Raw genomic sequence first — 18,614 nt, forward strand, 5'->3', positions numbered from 1 at the left:
ATTTCAAACAAGTTTTATTTTCAGAATATATATTTACTGGGTACCTCCAGAGCTGGCTCTGAAAATGTACTGAGCAATATTTCATGTCCCCTTCCTACCCCCAAAACACAGTGACAATATTAGCAGAGTACATTAGTTCACCTAGATAATGTGGGACAAACAATTACAAATTTAAGGGGTTAAGCAATGAAAATATACATACAAGCATATTTTTTAAAATGTAATTTAGAGTTTAGAATAATGTTACGATTTCATGACTAATATCATGACTACAAATCCTTCCGAGGAAAATACATCAAATAAAAAATAAAATCCCCAAAATAAAGGTTTAAAAGAAAACAACTTCACTCCAAACTCAGATTTTTCCTATTAAAGCATCCTGCCTTTGAAGAAATGGATTTTTTTAAAGACTGCAGTTATGATGATAAACAAAAGGTCATAAATGCTTTAATTTTTTTACTAAAAAAAATTATAGAAAGAACTTGAATATTATTCAACAACAGGATTTTTATTCTGTTTAAATTATATTCATTTTTAGCATGGTTATATCATTCATGAAAAAGTGGTAATTGTCAACCACTGTCTGCGTGATCTCAACGTCCCTTGTGCTGATAACTGATTCTGCGACAAGATTTTGTTGCTACAGCCCTGCTGATTGTCTTTAAACTATTTTGAAACTTACGTAAGTGTAGATAACTGATGGATGTATAAAGTGATCCTATCTGGCAAGGACTTAATTGATTTCCTCCCCTCCCTGCTATGGGAAACCTAACCTGTCTCCTTTTGCGATTTATCTCAAATTCTTTTACTCTAAATAAATGTGTACTGTTTTTGACTTCTCCTTTGAATTGATTGATTCATCTGCCTGGTTTCTACATAGCATGAGAAAAGTCTTTAACACGTGTTCATTTTTATGTGCATGTGAGTCATGATTTTACATTTTTCTTAAATTATCTGTAACAATATTCATCAGTATAAAGCCACAATACCTCATAGAACCTTGACATCTACTTATTCCTTTAGGAATTCATTTGATTTTGTTAGCACACTATTCTCACCAACATAACTATATTAATACAAAGCAACAAAATGTCTCCAAGACTAATTTTAAGACTTCTAGATACTTCTGAGTTGCAATGAATCTTTACAAATACATCATTTCATTAGAAATTATCATAATTTATAATTATACATTTATCAACTATTTCATGTATTTGCCTCCATCACCAGATAATAAGCCTTTTCCCTCCTCTTTTTCCCCTTTCTTCCTCTTTTCTAAGAGCCTGGTCTTAGGATAGCCAAGACTAGAATACAAAAAGTAATTATCCAAAAGGCTCTTAGATAATACTATGGCAAATCTTACTTACAACAGAGACAAAACTTAGAACTTACACATGACACACACATACACACACACACACACACACACGCACATAATTAGTGTAATCCCTTCTGTTTTCTGCTTTTTCTCCTTAGAGAGAAATCCGAGGCATGAGAGATGGAATCTGAACCATACCTGATACCCAGATAGGAGACTCTACTACATAGTGCCCACTCCATGGCTCCTGAGCGGTCATCAACCCACATCGTCCGTAAGGCAACTGTTCATAGTAACTAGCCACCAAATTCCAAGCAATTGTGCTAAAAGGTTTATTTGATAAAAGAGAAAGGCCAAAATAGCTTGTGATCAAAAGGTAAATGTCAAGAAAACTGTATTTTAAAAAAAAACCTTATTAGAATTTATATAAATATATGAGAAGGAGCAAAAATCACCACCCAAAACAAGAAAATATAAGTCACCTAAGTTCATTCACATTTTGAAAACTTCAGCGCTGGATCCATCTAGGTATTTTTAATGGTGAAATGCATAATTTAAAAACACAAATGTATATGGGATATATAATTTTTGCTGAACAGTGGTGTAGCCAGAAGATGAATATGCTCTACCAGTACCAGACATGTCACAGATTTGATTCAAATACAAATAAAGGCTTTATCCATACCTGCTTTCCCTTCGACAGTCAGCCTTCTTAATGCCCCAGTTTCATGACATAATTTTATGAACTTGACTCTGAGCTGCTGCAAAGTTTTACAATTGAGAACTCTTAGAGTCAGACTGCCTGGGTTCAAATCATGGTTCCACCACTAACCTCTCTGGACCTCAGTTTCATCGTCTGTAAAATGAGGATAATAACCGTCTCTAGCTCACGTGATCATTGCGAGGAGTCACTGTATTAATGCCTGTAAAGTGTCTAGAACAAAGTCTGATGTCTAACCTTCCGATGATTCTGTCTCATCTACAAGATGGGTCAGCGTGGTGGTCTGCATTTTGGCCCACTCTCTCGGAATTCTATAGCTGGTACTGAACCCTGAAATAGTGACTCCGTAGTTTTCAGGAAAATCCAAGGGGAAAAGGGAAACTCTGGCTCCTGGTACTGCTGGGTTTCTCACAGCTCAAAAACTAAATAAATAAATAAAATTTTAAAAATAACAAAATGAAACAACAACAAAAAAAAACAGTAACAATAATAAGAAACCCAGAGCTTACCCTCAGAATTTCCCTTTTTTCTTACCAAGTCCTCACCCATCATAAAATGACTTTTTAGGAAATCAAAGCCTTCTAATTCTGTCAACACAAAGTAGAAATAATAGCCCCAATTTTCAAAAATCCTTACTACCAGCAAAAACTAAGAGTTCTCATGATTTTACCCCTGGATTACAAGATGCATAGTATCTTCTCTGACTAGTGATAGATACATAAACCAAAAACTACCTGACTAGCATTTTATTATATACACAAAAGTCTTTTAAATCTATATACCTCTGGCCCAGATATTTATTCCCTTTCTAAAAATATACCCTAAGGAAATAATTATAGATGTGTACAAAGATATCTGTATACAATTGATCATTTCAATGAGCACAAAGCTGTCAACTTAAAATAAAAACAACTTCTGTTTCTGGAAGAGAAGACTATTCAGTGAGGTATAAGACACTGTCTACATCAGTGCTTCCCAAACTTGTGGGGCATCAGAATTGGCTGGGGCACTGATGACACCAGCAGAGTCTCCAACGCCTTCTGGGGAGATTATGAGTCAGCACACCTAGGCAGTTGCCAAGACATCTTGGCATCAGGTGCTTCTCGAGACAAGGCAAGTTTGGGGAACCATGTTCTATGTAACAGAATATACATAAGCATTAAAAATGACGAAACAGAAGTACACTCAAATACGGAAAAAAGGTCATAATGCCTTTTTAAATGAGCAGCTTAATACTAAACATACAGTATGGTCTTAATTCTATATTAAAATTTCATACATATAAATATAAATGGGAGGACATACACCAACATTTTTAAGGATGGTTACCTCTAGATGGCAAAAATAGGGGTGATTTTGTTTCCTTCTTTGTACTTATATGCAGTTACTAAATTCTCTGTTATGAGTGTGCGTTACTCTTAATACCAAATTATGTTATTAGAGCCAAACTCTTCATGATAAGCATCTTTTCTTTTAAAAAGGGAAGAAAAAGAACAAAGGTTGTAAAAAGAACATATCAGCTCACATTAACATCACAAAAATATGTACTGGCTTACTTCTGTTCTATTTATTATTGTTTTAGAAAGCAAATTTTAATCTAATTACAGTTAATGCTTCTTAAAGCATTTAAGAAAGGTTACCCTGAGAAATAAAAAGAGCTGTATTCTGGGGCGCTGGGGTGGCTCAGTGGGTTAAGCATCAGACTCTTAATTTTGACTCAGGTCATGATTTCAGGGTTGTGACAGCAAGCCCTACGATCTCAGGGTTATGAGCACGGAGCCTGCTTAAAATTCTCTCTTTACCCTCTCTCTCTGCACCTCCCTGCCCCGTAAGCATGCATGTGCGATGCTTCCTCTCTCCCCCCAACCAAAAAAACCCTTGTGTTCTCTCTTAAGAGACAGTTATACAAATTAAGTGATTCTATGAGGAATCAGTCAGGCAGATTGGGAAGTGGATAGTCCATAAGACCACTTGCCTCGTCTTTTCAAAAGGTTGCAGACATAAAAAATAGGGAAGGAAAGAGAGGCACCTGGGTGGCTCATCAGTTAAACTTCTGCCTTTGGCTCAGGTCAAGACCCCAGGGACCTGGGATGGAGCACCATGTCAGTCAAGCTCCCTGCTCAGGGTGGGGTCTGCTTCTCCGTCTTCCTATGTGCACTGGCCCCACTCATGCTCTCTCGCCCCCTCTCAAATAAATAAATTCTTAAAAATAAAATTAGGGAAGGAAGGAAACCATTCTAGATTAAAAGAGATTGTAGGGCAGGACATCTAAATGCAATGCAAGATGACTGGCTCTTAGTTTTTTTTTTAAAAAAAAGGCTATAGATGATACCTTGAGGAATAATTAGGAAAATTTTAACATACACTAAGTAGCAGATATTTTTTTAAAGGGCTCTTATGCTCTTATGTATCAAAATGATATACTGATCACGTAGGAGAATATCCTTTATGTTTTGGGACCACATGCTAAAATCTTTAGGGGCGAAGTGTTATGACATCTGTAATTTGTAATTGTTCATTAAAAGATAAAAAAATCATAGAACTGCATAAATTTTACTATAAATTATATCTCAATAAGCCTGACTATTCAATACAGACAATATTCAAATATAAAAAAATAGATAACCTTAGGTATAGATAGAGGTACAGATAAAGCTAATAAACCAAAATGTTTACAATCATTGAATCTAGGTTGCGAGAATATGGGAGCCTATTGTACCTTTTTCTACTTATTGTGTTTTTGAAATTTTTCATAATAAAAACTTTTAAAAGTTTCCAATAACTTACGCAGTCATGTAGCCATTGATATAATTCTGATTCAATATGCGGCCCAAGCAGCCTGCACCCACATCATTATTTAAGGTGCTAAAATCTTCAGAAGACCAAAGCTTCTTCTTAGTCAACTTCGCATCCTTTACTGTGTGGGTCCCAGGATAATGAGCTCTAGAAAAGAAAGCATGGAAATGGGAAAAGGCAGAACATGCCACTTATATCTATTTGTTGAAAGAATAAAAACACATCCTCACCACTGTTTTCTATTTTAAAACAATGGGCAGCTTGTGGTTAGAGGTCACACCAACTAGAAGCTTCTGCTTCCCATTCTTTTATCTCCGGATGCCCTGAAAATGTGATAAGCCTATACTCACACACAGAATAGGAAGGAAGATCACCAGTGGATGGAGATTTCTGTTTCTAGAAACCATAAAATGGATGGAAACCCACTGACAGACAGAGACAGCAGAGAAGGTCACAGCCTAGAACACTCCAAGAGATGAATCAGATGGAGAGAGTATTCAGACTTCCCAGGGGAAGTAGAGAGCTCAGAACAGAAGAAAGGAATATGAAGGAAACCAAAAATAAGACTAATGAGACTACTGTATACCTACCCCTGAGTAGAGAGAGAGAAAAACAGGTTGGTATTTTCCCAGGCAAAAACAAGAAGTCAAAAACAACCAAAGCCCAGAGAGTTATTTCTTGAATAAAAAGAAGACACTACCTTGGATAAGCTATAAACTATCACCCCAAAGCAGTGGTGGTTCTTAACCCTGGTGATTCTGCTGGTGGAGAAGAGAGGGCCAAGCAGGATTTGCTACTCCCATCCTACAGTGCACAGGGCAGGTCCTCACAACAAAGAACTACCCAGGGAAAATATCAAAAGTACAGAGGATGAGAACCCCTCCCTTATTCCATCATTTAAGAAAAGTCAAAGTATAAATGTGTATTTATTATTCTGAGTAAAAACTGACTTAATGATGATTTTGGAAGTTATTGATTACTTAATAAAAACAGTTAAGAAATTTCAAATAGAAATAGAAATAGAAAATGACAGAAGAACAAGAGCACATCAGCTAAGTGACTTTAGGCACATGAGTGTATACTTTCTAGGACAACACTTATTTACAGAAAATTTAATAATATGAGCAGAATAATGGGGACAGGCTTAAAGCATAATTCTAAACTTTGTAGTTTGGTGTTACAGTATTCATTACATTAAAGAAATGAAGACCTGTTTTTAATCTTCTTTTAAGATTGTATTTATTTGAAAGAGAATGAGTGAGCGAGAGCACAAGCCAGCAGGAGAGGCAGAGCAGACCCCCCAACGGAGCAGGGAGCGTGATGCCGGGCTCCATCCCAGGACCCTGGGATCATGACCTGAGTCGAAGGCAGATGCTCAACTGACTGAGCCACCCAGGTGTCCCTCTATGATGCCACGTAAATAAAGTTTTTTTTTAATTTCAAATCAATTAGCCAGGGGTGCCTGCGTGGCTCAGTCATTAAGCGCCTGCCTTTGCTCAGGTCATGATCCCAGGACCCTGGGATAGAGCCCATACTGGGCTCCCTGCCCAGCGGGAAGCCCACTTTTCCCTCTCACGCTCTCCCTGCTTGTGTTCCCTCTCTCTTGTCACTCTCTCTGTCAAATATATACATAAAATCTTTTTTTAAATTTTAAATTAAAAAATAAAATCAATTAGCTAAACAGACACATGAAAAACCGCTCATCATCATTAGGCATCAGAGAAATTCAAATCAAAACCATATTGAGATACCACCTTACACCAGCAGAATGGCAAAAATTGACAAGACAAGAAACAACAAATGTTGGAGAGGTTGTGGAGAAAGGAGAACTCTCTTACACTGCTGGTGGGGATGCAAGTTGGCACAGTTTTTCCACTTTGGAAAACAGTTCCAAAGGGGGTTGAGGGGGGAGTTCCTCAAAAAGTTAAAAATAGAGCTACTCTATGACCCAGCAATTGCACCACTAGGTATTTACCCCAAAGATACAGATGCAGTGAAAAGAAGGGCCACATGCACCCCAACATTCATAGCAGCAATGTCCACAAAAGCCAAAGTGTGAAAGGAGCCAAGATGTCTTTCAACAGATGAATGGATAAAGAAGTGGTCCATATATACAATGGAATATTACTCAGCCATCAGAAAGGATGAATACCTAACTTTTGCATCAACATGGTCAAGACTGGAGGAAAATATGCTAAGTGAAATAAGGCAAGCAGAGAAAGTTAATTATCATACGGTTTCACTTCTTTGTGGAAGGGGAACAGTACGAAGGACATTAGGAGAAGGAAGGGAAAAATGAAGGGGGGGGGGTGGGAATCAGAGGGAAAGACCATGAGAGGCTATGGACTCCAAGAAACAAACTGAGGGTTTTAGAGGGGAGGAGTGTGGGGGGAAGAGGTACGCCAGTGATAGGTATTAAGGAGGACACGTACTGCGTGGAGCACTGGGTGTATAGAAAAACAATGAATCATGGAACACTATGTCAAAAACTAATGACATACTGTATGGTGACTAATGTAACATAATAAAAAAAATAAAAATAAAATCAATTAGCCAACATATAGTATATCATTACTTTCAGATTTAGAGCTGAGTAGTTCATCAGTTGCATATAACACCCAGTTCTCATCACATCACATGCCCTCTAAATAAAGTTTTAAACAAGGAAAATTAGTCTACAGTTTTAGGGCTAACATTAGTAGTTGCCTTTGGGACCAGAGGAGAGGCCAATGATTAGAAAGCTTCCCAAGGGAAGAGTTGCTCAGATGCTGCTAATTTTCTATTTCTTGACCTGGGTGGTGGTGATGCAGTTATGTTCACTTTGTGACAATTCATTATGCCATATTCTTATGACTTATATACTTTTATATATGCATGTTGGTATGTGTATATATGCATGTTATCCTTTGTTAAGGAGATGATTGTTAGACAACAGAGGTATAGGAAACTAAAATGAGAGAATTCTAGAATTATTATAAAAAAACACATTTTAGAAATGAAGAAAGGAAAAAGAAACACAAGATAGAATAGACCTTGTGGAAGCTTGTGGAAAACACAATAAGAAAAATAGAGGGTAGGAAGGATAAAATTATAGAGAATCAAACAGAAATAAAGAGATAACAATAGTTTGAGAGAAATAGAGAACAAAGGTAATATGCAAACAAGATCCAAAATGCATTACTGGGTATTCTAAAAGGAAAACCAAAGCAATGGAGCAGGATAATTACTTAAATTAAGATTTAAGTAAATCTTGGGGCGCCTGGGTGGCTCAGTGGGCTAAGGCCTCTGCCTTCGGCTCAGGTCACTATCCCGGGGTCCTGGGATCGAGCCCTACATCGGGCTCTCTGCTCAGCAGGGAGCCTGCTTTCCCCTCTCTCTCTGCCTGCCTTTCTGCCTACTTGTGATCTCTATCTGTCAAATAAATAAAAATTTTTTTAAAAGATTTAAGTAAATTTTATTGAAATAAGAGAACACTTAAATACAGACAGTGAAAAGGCATATAATATGTACTGGAAATGTTAAAGAGCATATAACTACTAGATTTAAAAGTTAAGGAAAAATATTCTTTGAATATACAGGAATTGTGCCAAGTCATTTATAAGGAAGAAAAAAATAAGTTTCATCAAGGATAACACACTTGAGAATGGCAGAACCTAAGGTCAATGGGCACCTTATAGAACAGAGTTGCTCAATCTTCCTATATACTGTTTCTTACTTTTACCTAAGAAATAAGCAACTATCTTGCTTAAACCACGTTCTGTTTTGGTCTATGAAAACAATTTAAAACAATTTAAATAATACCCTAACACATGGAAGCTAGAGATGTAGATGTCTGACAGAGTTCAGTGATCCAAGAAGCCAGGATATAGTTTCAATTATCCCCCCATGGAAATATAACTAAGTTCTTTTACTGGAATATAAGATAAGCATACCTACAAAAGGATATTTGCTATTCTTGGAGACAGTTTCATTAACTAATATGAGGCTTTTTCTATTATTTCCACTCAGCAAAGATAAGGAATTCCAGGAGCAAAACAGAATGTTTACACAAAAAAATAGGAAATACTGTTTAGAGGCTTCAGACTACAAAGAATGTAGTGGCATAAAGAAAAAAGTATATTTTACTTCCATATAATCATTCCAAGTTGAGAATCAAGGTTGGTGGAAGCAGCACTTCTATCTTCTTCTTGGTCAGATGGTTGCCTCAGATTCCCGCCAGTAGGAAGGAAAAGAGGTAGAAGAAGAGTGTACCCAATATCCTACAGTATAAACCCTCAGGTGCTACTTATCAATTGTGCTCTCATTTCATCACCAGAAACTTAATCCTATTGTCCTATCTTAACTGCAAAGAATGCTGAGATCTTGCCTTGGGCTCAGGAAGAACAGGATAGGTTTTGGAAAACCACCAGCAGCTGCTTCAGCATTAGGGTAAGTGAGAGGTCCAAGAGAGGGGGGAAACAACAACCAAAAAAGAAAGAAAGAAAGAAGTCTAGCATCAGAATTCTGAACAGCAACATTTTATGCGAGTAATCAACAGCGTAAATTTTATGGCATTCAAGGATTAAGAAAATGTGAGTCAGGGAGTTTATATCTAGACAAACTGTCCTTCAAGTATAAAGATCACAAATCATGAGTTAAAAAACATGAGAGATCAAGAAATATTGTTTCCATTAGCACTTCCTGAAAAATATGACAAATAGTAAGCTTCTGACACCCAAGAATCTAAGGAAAAAACTTCAGCAAAAGACCTGAAGGTGAACACTGCATATGCTTAATGGTAGAACTAGACTAAAAGAAAGAGTAATTTAGTACATAAATATTACATGTTCTTTTTTTTTTTTTTAATTTATCTGAGAGAGAGAGAGAGAATGCATGAGCCAAGGGAGGCACAGAGAAGCAGACTCCCCACTGAGCAGCGAGCCTGACATGGGACTCCAACCCAGAGTCCTGAGATCACAACCCGAGCTGAAGGCGACGCTTAACCTACTGAGCCAAAAGGTGCCCAAATGTTACGTGTTCTGATAATGTGTAACTAATATAGCAAATGCAAAATAGGAGGAGGAGGAAAGAAAATGAAATGCAAATGAAGTCTGCCAACTGGCTGAGAATTGAAGGCTATAGCTTGCAGCTGACAAGTCAAGACACTAAAGCTTAAGATCATGTAAGAGTACAAAATTAAGAAATTCTGGTAATTAAAATTCCACTGTAGGAGTGAGAAGGCAAGAAAGAGGAAGTTATGAAATAAGTTTTGCACTGCTTATAGTAAACCAACACATAATAACCTCATAGAAAAGGAACTAAGAGTATTAGTGTGAACATTTTCTCAACTGCAGCACTATTGATATTTTGGCAGGATAATACTTTGTTTTGGGGAATTTATCCTGTGTTTGGGAGGATACTTCGAAATGTCTCTGACCTCCACCCATCAGGCCAGTACAATCACAGATATTTCCAGGCATTACCAAATGTTCCCTGGGAGGCACATTATCCCCAGCTAAGAACCACTGGCATAAAGGTATCAATATAAATGCAATCCATAGAATCAAAAAAATCAAACCTTGCTAAGTAACAAAAAAGATACTTTCTTCAAAAAGAGCAAAGAAGGGGCGCCTGGGTGGCTCAGTGGGTTAAAGCCTCTGCCTTTGGCTCAGGTCATGATCCCAGGGTCCTGGGATGGAGCCCTGCATCGGGCTCTCTGCTCTGCAAAGAGCCTGCTTCCTCCTCTCTCTCTCTCTCTGCCTGACTCTCTCCCTGCTTGTGATCTCTGTCTGTCAAATAAATAAATAAAATCTTAAAAAAAAAAGAGCAAAGAAAACAAATCACATAGCAAGATTTTGTTTTAGTAGATACATAGTGTAAATAATTAAGTAATAAGACAATATAGAGTATATCATTATATCATTAATTATATATAGTTTCAATCATATCTTTAAGTACAAACGAGTTTAAACCAAGCATTAATATCATAAGATTTTTAGAGCAGCGAAAAAAACAAAACCTAAATCTATGCTTTATGCAAGCCACACACATAAAAAGAAATAATGTCAAGAGGTAAAGGAAGAAAGTATGGGCAAAGATAGTTCAGGCAAATATAAATGAAAAGAAAGCAGAGGTCTCTTTCTTAGTCAGAGGCAAAGCAAAATTCATACCAAGAAACAAAAGGAGGCAAAAAATGACATTTTCTTTCCGTTTCGGGGGTTTTTTTTTTTTTTTTTTTTTGGTCACCTCTGCACCCAACGTAGGGCTCAAACTCATGATCCCAAAATCAAAAGTCGCATGTTCTTCCTCCTGAGCCAGCAAGGTACCCCAAAGAATGTCATTTTCTAATCTCAACAGTTCAAAGATAAGATGATAAGGTAAGACATTAATACCTGTAACCTAACACAGAGCAACTTTCAGAAGCATAAACTGCATGAAACTGAAACCCACAAGTGAGAGGAAACTAACACTCTGGGTAACCCTGGATAGCTGAAGTGAACAAAATAATTAGGATACAGAATACCTAAACAGTGCAATCACTATGGTAGATAATATACACTCAACCTTTATATCCTGATTTTAAAAAAATAAATCTTAATATAATAAGACAAAAAGAAGCTTCTGGGAAAGTTTTTGAAAAAAAATTTTTAAATACATTCAGCATTAAATGACCACAGTGCAATGAAATGAGAAAATAAAACAGTGCTAAAGCAGTCCTCAAAGGAATATTTGCTTTGTCAGATGACCGTATCAATAAAGATACAATGAATTAAACAACTAACTTTTTCCTGAAGACACAGCAAAACCCACAGCTTCATTCAAATAGTTTTTCCTAGAAAAATATATTCAAAAATCAATACAACTTTGTTTTCCCCTCAAGACTTGAGCTGCTTATGAAAGTTTTTACAATAAAGGCAAAAAACTATATTCTAATTTCAATGTATGAAATGTTCACATATATCTTCCTTTTCTTGCCAAAAATAAATAAATAAATAAATAATCCTAAATCTAACCTAATGATGCATATGTCAATTTCCAATTAGAAAGAGAACAGATGGGCAGGTTAAACTAAATTGTAAGGATGAAACTATTAAATCCCAGACTGTGAGACACTTTATGGGACAAACAATCCAGTTTCTTTGACAAATGAAAGGGAATAAAAAGATGGGGCATTGGGGGGCACCTGGGTGGCTCAGTCGGTTAAGCGCCTGCCTTCAGCTCAGGTCATGATCCCAGGATCCTGGGATTGAGCCCTATGCTGGGCTCTCTGCTCAGCAGGGAGCCTGCTTCTCCCTCTTCCTGTTGCTCCCCCTGCTTGTACTTTCTTTGTCAAATAAATAAATAAAATCCTAAAAAAAAAAAAAAAAGGATGGGGCAGGAACCGAAAAAATCAAGAGACTTAAACATCAACCAATCACAATGTATGAAACTAAATTGGATCCAGATTCAATTAAGGCTATAAAATAACAGGAACAAATACTTGATAATATCAAGAGACTGTTACATTTTTGGATATAATATTGTTATCATTTATGGTAAAAAAAAAAAAAGAAATCTTTAAAGATGCATGGTAGAATTTTTACGAAAGAAATAACGTAATGTGTGGTATTTGCTTCGGAATAATGTGGGAGGAAGAAGAGAAACTATAAACAGAAAGAGCTAGGCGCCCCCAGAAACAGAAAGACAAGCTTTCTTGACATGAGAAATGTCATCTTGGGCCCCTAGCCATCTTGCCATCTATGCCTGACTGGCACCTCTTGCCCAAAGCACATTTCTTGCAGAACTTCCTGAGATATGTTGAAATTGCAGAACAACAGATCCCGGTAGATAACAATTTCAAGGAAACCATAAAATGTAAGCACAAACAGCGACTATCAGGCCAGGAGATAAACTAATCATATCAGGAACAATAAATCAGTGGTAAATCTTCCAGTGCTGGTTTAAAAATAAAGACTGACCTGATGCACATTCTTGAGCTATCTTTGCAGGATCTGGACCGTTTTGAGCGCTCAGATACCAGGAACTGGTGATGCTGACCCTCATGACTTGGGCTCTGTCACTTTAAGATGACTTCTGCCCCCATCACATGCTGAATGCCCCACTGAGTAAGCCCCATCACCTAAAACTTCCTCAGTTTTGTTGTTTAAGGAGACCCTGCTTTGGAAACATTCCTGGTGTTCTCCTTTACTTGTTGCAAGTAAAACCCTTCTTTTTTTTTTTTAATTTTTTTTCCAATTTATTTATTTTCAGAAAAACATTATTCATTATTTTTTTCACCACACCCAGTGCTCCATGCAAGCCGTGCCCTCTATAATACCCACCACCTGGTACCCCAACCTCCCACCCCCCCACCACTTCAAACCCCTCAGACTGTTCTTCAGAGTCCATAGTCTCTCATGGTTCACCTCCCCTTCCAATTTACCCAAATTCCCTACTCCTCTCTAATGCCCCTTGTCCTCCATGCTATTTGTTATGCTCCACAAATAAGTGAAACCATATGATAATTGACTCTCTCTGCTTGACTTATTTCACTCAGCATAATCTCTTCCAGTCCCGTCCATGTTGCTACAAAAGTTGGGTATTCATCCTTTCTGATGGAGGCATAATACTCCATAGTGTATATGGACCACATCTTCCTTATCCATTCATCCGTTGAAAGGCATCTTGGTTCCTTCCATAGTTTGGCGACTGTGGCCATTGCTGCTATAAACATTGGGGTACAGATGGCCCTTCTTTTCACGACATCTGTATCTTTGGGGTAAATACCCAGGAGTGCAATTGCAGGGTCGTAGGGAAGCTCTATTTTTAATTTCTTGAGGAATCTCCACACTGTTCTGAAAAGAGGCTGCACCAACTTGCATTCCCACCAACAGTGTAAGAGGGTTCCCCTTTCTCCACATCCTCTCCAACACATGTTGTTTCCTGTTTTGTTAATTTTGGCCATTCTAACTGGTGTAAGGTGATATCTCAATGTGGTTTTAATTTCTTTGACAAAACAGGAAAAAATATACAGTGGAAAAAAGACAGTCTCTTCAATAAATGGTGCTGGGAAAACTGGACAGCTATATGTAGAAGAATGAAACTCGACCATTCTCTTACACCGTACACAAAGATAAACTCAAAATGGACAAAAGACCTCAACGTGAGACAGGAATCCATCAGAATCTTAGAGGAGAACATAGGCAGTAATCTCTTTGATATCAGCCACAGCAACTTCTTTCAAGATACGTCTCCAAAGGCAAAGGAAACAAAAGCGAAAATAAACTTCTGGGACTTCATCAAAATCAAAAGCTTCTGCACAGCAAAGGAAACAGTCAAAAAAACAAAGAGGCAACCCACGGAATGGGAGAAGATATTTGCAAATGACAGTACAGACAAAAGGTTGATATCCAGGATCTATAATGAACTCCTCAAACTCAACCCACACGAAACAGACAAACACATCAAAAAATGGGCAGAAGATATGAACAGACACTTCTCCAATCAAGACATACAAATGGCTTTCAGACACATGAAAAAATGCTCATCATCATTAGCCCTCAGGGAGATTCAAATTAAAACCCTTCTTTTTTTATCCTTTGGCTTGGTGTGTCTTTTGGCTCCATACACATCAAAAGATGCAAACCTAGTTTCAGGTAACAGAATGGACAGGATATGGGTGGAGAACTAGCCATGGGGTGACGGTTATGGAGGCTGAGTTACGGGAACCAGAAGATTCATTCTATTATTCTGCCTACGTCATATACATTCAAAGTACTTCATTTTTAAAAAAATGAAGAGCGCATTCCATACATATGTGTATTCTATTTTTCAAATGTTTATATACATCATCACGACAGATAAAATTCAAATTCACTTAAAAAAATACTGGTAGGTGAGGGGTAGAAGAGGGAATTGGAGGAAGATGGTCAAAAGGCACAAAATTTCAGTTATAAGATAAATAAATACTAGGGATGTGCTATACGGCATGAGGCCTATAATGAACAATGCTGTGGGACAAATAGTAAAGTTGTTAAGAAAGTGGGTCCTGGGAGCCCTCATCATAAAGAGAAATCATCTTTCCTTTTCTTTTGGCTGTATCTATATGAGATGATGGACGTTAACTAAACCTATCATGGTAATTATCTCACATATATGTAAATCAAATCATTATGCCCTATACCTTAAAGTTATACAGTGATGTATGTCAATTATTTCTCAATAAAACTGGAAAAAAAAATTAAAAAGACAGAAAAAAATTACTAGCACTCAGGAAGGCCAAGGCCCAAAGGACTGACTGGCAAACTAGACTACAGAGCAGGGTCAAAGCCAGCCTGCTAAGGAAACATGACAAGAGCCATGGCCTTTGATTAGCCGTACTATTTACATGAAGTCTTCATTCATGGAAGAACGCCCAACACAGGAAGTCTGTCTTTTGTAATTTCTAAAATTTAAATACTACTCTGTCCCTTAATTGAAACAAAGCCATGTTTCATTACTCCAAACGTTAACACATTTCTTGAAAGTACCAATACATTCCATTGTCATAGAAAAATCTCAAACTATAGGTGACCCTCGAATAATGTGCATGACAATAATGTGCATGATTTTCATGTGCATCTGAAAATCCAAATATAATCTTGGACTCCCCAAAAACATAATTGCCAATAGCCTGTTGACCAGAAGACCAATAATATAAATAGTTGATTAACATATATTTTGTATGCTCTATGGGTTACATACTGTATGCTTACAGTAAAGGAAGCTAGAGAAAAGAAAATGTTATTAAGAAAATCACAAGGAAGAGAAAATACATTTATAGTAATGTAAAAATTCCACACATCAGTGGACTGGCTCAGTTCATACCTGAGCTGTTCAAGGGCCAACCGTGCATACATTTCAAAGGGAAAGGAATGAAACACCAGTCACGGGTGTTTTAGTTAAGTAAATACAAGAAAGCTCCCTCTGAAAACGTAGTCAAGCGGGGAAGGAAAAGCAAAAACAAAGGTACAGTCAAGTATCGGAAGCAAGCAATCAGAAACTGATAAGCTTTCAAAGCAAAACCTTCCTTACCCTATAACATCAATCACCTCCAGGAGCTCAGGGTCGAGCAACATAGAAGCAGAAATGGGCTCCCAGAGATTGTCACTCGCTATGATTTTCACTCGATGGAGACCTTGATAGTTCAGCATTCTTCTTAACACCTTTCAGAGAGAGAAAGAGAACGCAGGAAAGTTTACAAATGAGTTTTCAGCTGTTGAATTATAACCACAATAGCTGAAGTACCTTGGAAAATCAGCATCCTGGATAATAGTATCAATATTATTTCTCAATAGAAACGTGGCTCCTATGGAAAATATAAAGCATTATCACTAAGATAACCTACTTCATGGGACTGTAAAAAAAAAAAAAAAAAAAAAAAAAAACAAGAGGTAAAAATGCTTTAGAGGAATTCTCCCTCTGACTTTAATGGAATCAACAACAAACTCATAATAGCAAAAAAAAAAATTAAGTAAACCACCACCATATATGCAGATCATTAGTTTAAAAAAAAAAGGAAACCAGATTCTACTGTTTCCAATGCTTCCTTCAAATGAAATGAACTAAAGAAGCATATGTATAATCACGAGGAAAAACACAGGCTGTGAAACGTCAAACCTGGGTAGATAAAAAAGTTCCCCACCTTCACTACTGGGACCCTGTCATGACTCCGCCCTCAACTGCGGGGTCAAACAGAACACACGCAAGAATATGGCTTCCACCCTGGGCTCTTGATGCTCTCATTAGCCCTGCGCTCACAGAAGTCATGACTTTGCAGGAACAACCCTGTGCTTCCATCTTATCCCCACTCCACTGCCCCACCTCCCACCGCCCCCCAATGCCCCCTCCACCACATCTCACTTCACTGATAATGCCTGCAGCCTGGAGGTGACCCTGACTTACACGGACCTGGCTGCAAACCACCCCATCGAACTCCACAGCTCCAGATTAAAGCGTGCCAGTCCCCTGGTGATCACCGAAGCCTACGGGAGCCTCAGAGTTCCCGCGTGTCTACTCTTTCACCCAAATCCCTCTTCCCCCAAATCCCTTTACTCTCAATCATCATTTCTTGACGGCATCCTGCCCCCGCCCTAGCAACCACGGGAGTTCCTATGCATCCCACCTTGAAGATTCCAACCACAGGTCACCTTCTCTAACAGCATTCCCTAATCTGCCTAGGAAGAAGCATCAATGACCACCCTGTACCTTCTCACAACCCTGCTCGGGCATTATTCTGCTAGAGAAATTATGGCTGAATTTTCATTGCCCATCCAGGACTATAGCCCTCAAAAGTGAACTCCTTTGGGGCAGCAACGGTATTTTGTGTCCTTGTCTTGTAACCATGTGCGGAATGCCTGACGCCCCCCAATGCTGAGTCAATGCTTGCTGATGGAATAAAGGAATAAATAAATTGAAAGAAATTTAGTGGGTATTACCTGGTTAAACACACAACACCCTTAAAGAAAGAAATTCTTTTGAAAACCCAAACAAAATATAACCACAAAACCATGTTTTTTGGAGCAAACACAAGACAAAAGAACTGGAAAGCAAACCAGAGACTACTTCCACCTGAAAAGTTAAACTGGCATTAGTTTCCCAGTGACAGAGGAATTATTATTCTCAGTTTTTCCTTTCCTGAAAAACAGCAATTATAGTAATTACCTAATAAAGAAGCTAGTAAGAATGAAATGGAGGTAAATAACTAGGAAAAGCGACCCTAAAAAACACACTTGGCAAATGTTACTGATTTGCTACCTATTTGCTAATCACAGAGAGAAACATATGGAACATTCCAATGTAATAAGCATTCCAAAGAAAATAACCATGAGACTATATATGAGAAATTTTGATGTAAGATGTGGAACTGTATAAAATTTCTGGCCAGAAGAGACTTCCTTTCCGAGAGATGAACTCTTGACCTGGGCAGAAGTGGCAAGAGTGTTACAGGCAATTGCTCATAACATTTCAACAGAACAACTGGCATTCGGAACATATGAGGACAATAAAGTTAATTAATACATTCCAGTGACAGTTTTGTTTGTGATAGCACCAATAAAATAATCGATGAGAGAGTTACCAGAAATGGCTCAACCAATCAGCCCCAAATTAGCAGTGTTTTCTCTTCTTTATCTACATCATGGAATTACCTCTTCCTTCTTAGTCATAAAAACCCCTTGCCCGCCCCACCAGGGCAGGACACTCTTTTGGTTACTCCAGAATCCGACCCCAAATAAAGGTCTTTGTTCTTTTTCAGGTTTGCCTCCTTTTCTCAGTTGATAATGAAAAAAAAAAAAAGCTACATTTCTTTAAGTCCAAAAAGTCTACCATGATGCATTGTTTTTATAATGATTATCATAATTCCACAAATAATAAACTTTAAAATAGGAAAATTCAACACAAGTCTTCAGACAAAGGAAATTTGGGGTTCACAAGGAGTTATCTATGCTTTAATCAGGAATTTAAATATGATTAAGCTTTTGCATGAATTTTATATCACAATTAGCAAAACAAATATCTATGCTGTAAAAAACAGTGTTTCTACTAATTTCCATAGAACCATAGAGAATTATTTACCAATAACTTTAAGATAAAAAGATTTTATAGTTGTACAGACCTTGATATAATTGATGTCAAATGACCTCTCATTCCAGATCTGCAAAACAGAAAGTCAAACAGTCCAAATTGAAAGTTAAAGGTCAGAAAGTTAAAATTAAAATATTACCTTTTAAAACCTTGAATATTTGGTGTGTATTTTTAGATAGTCACTTATTTCGGTGATTT

The 18,614-nt window shown here is 37.5% G+C and overlaps 1 protein-coding gene across 1 annotated transcript in view; it reads right to left on the reverse strand.

The window, feature by feature from the left end:
- Positions 1 to 18,614, reverse strand: part of GALC (galactosylceramidase) — a 59,191-nt gene that overhangs the window by 27,373 nt on the left and 13,204 nt on the right. The window contains exons 6-9 of the mRNA XM_044231786.1: positions 18,448 to 18,486; positions 15,867 to 15,997; positions 4,827 to 4,982; positions 1,517 to 1,641 (exon numbers count right to left, since the gene is read on the reverse strand). Coding sequence (XP_044087721.1) covers positions 1,517 to 1,641; positions 4,827 to 4,982; positions 15,867 to 15,997; positions 18,448 to 18,486 — 451 coding nt within the window. The remainder of the gene's footprint in view (positions 1 to 1,516; positions 1,642 to 4,826; positions 4,983 to 15,866; positions 15,998 to 18,447; positions 18,487 to 18,614) is intronic.

The sequence above is a fragment of the Neovison vison genome, chromosome 13, assembly GCF_020171115.1.
Source record: "Neovison vison isolate M4711 chromosome 13, ASM_NN_V1, whole genome shotgun sequence".
Taxonomy (NCBI): domain Eukaryota; kingdom Metazoa; phylum Chordata; class Mammalia; order Carnivora; family Mustelidae; genus Neogale; species Neogale vison.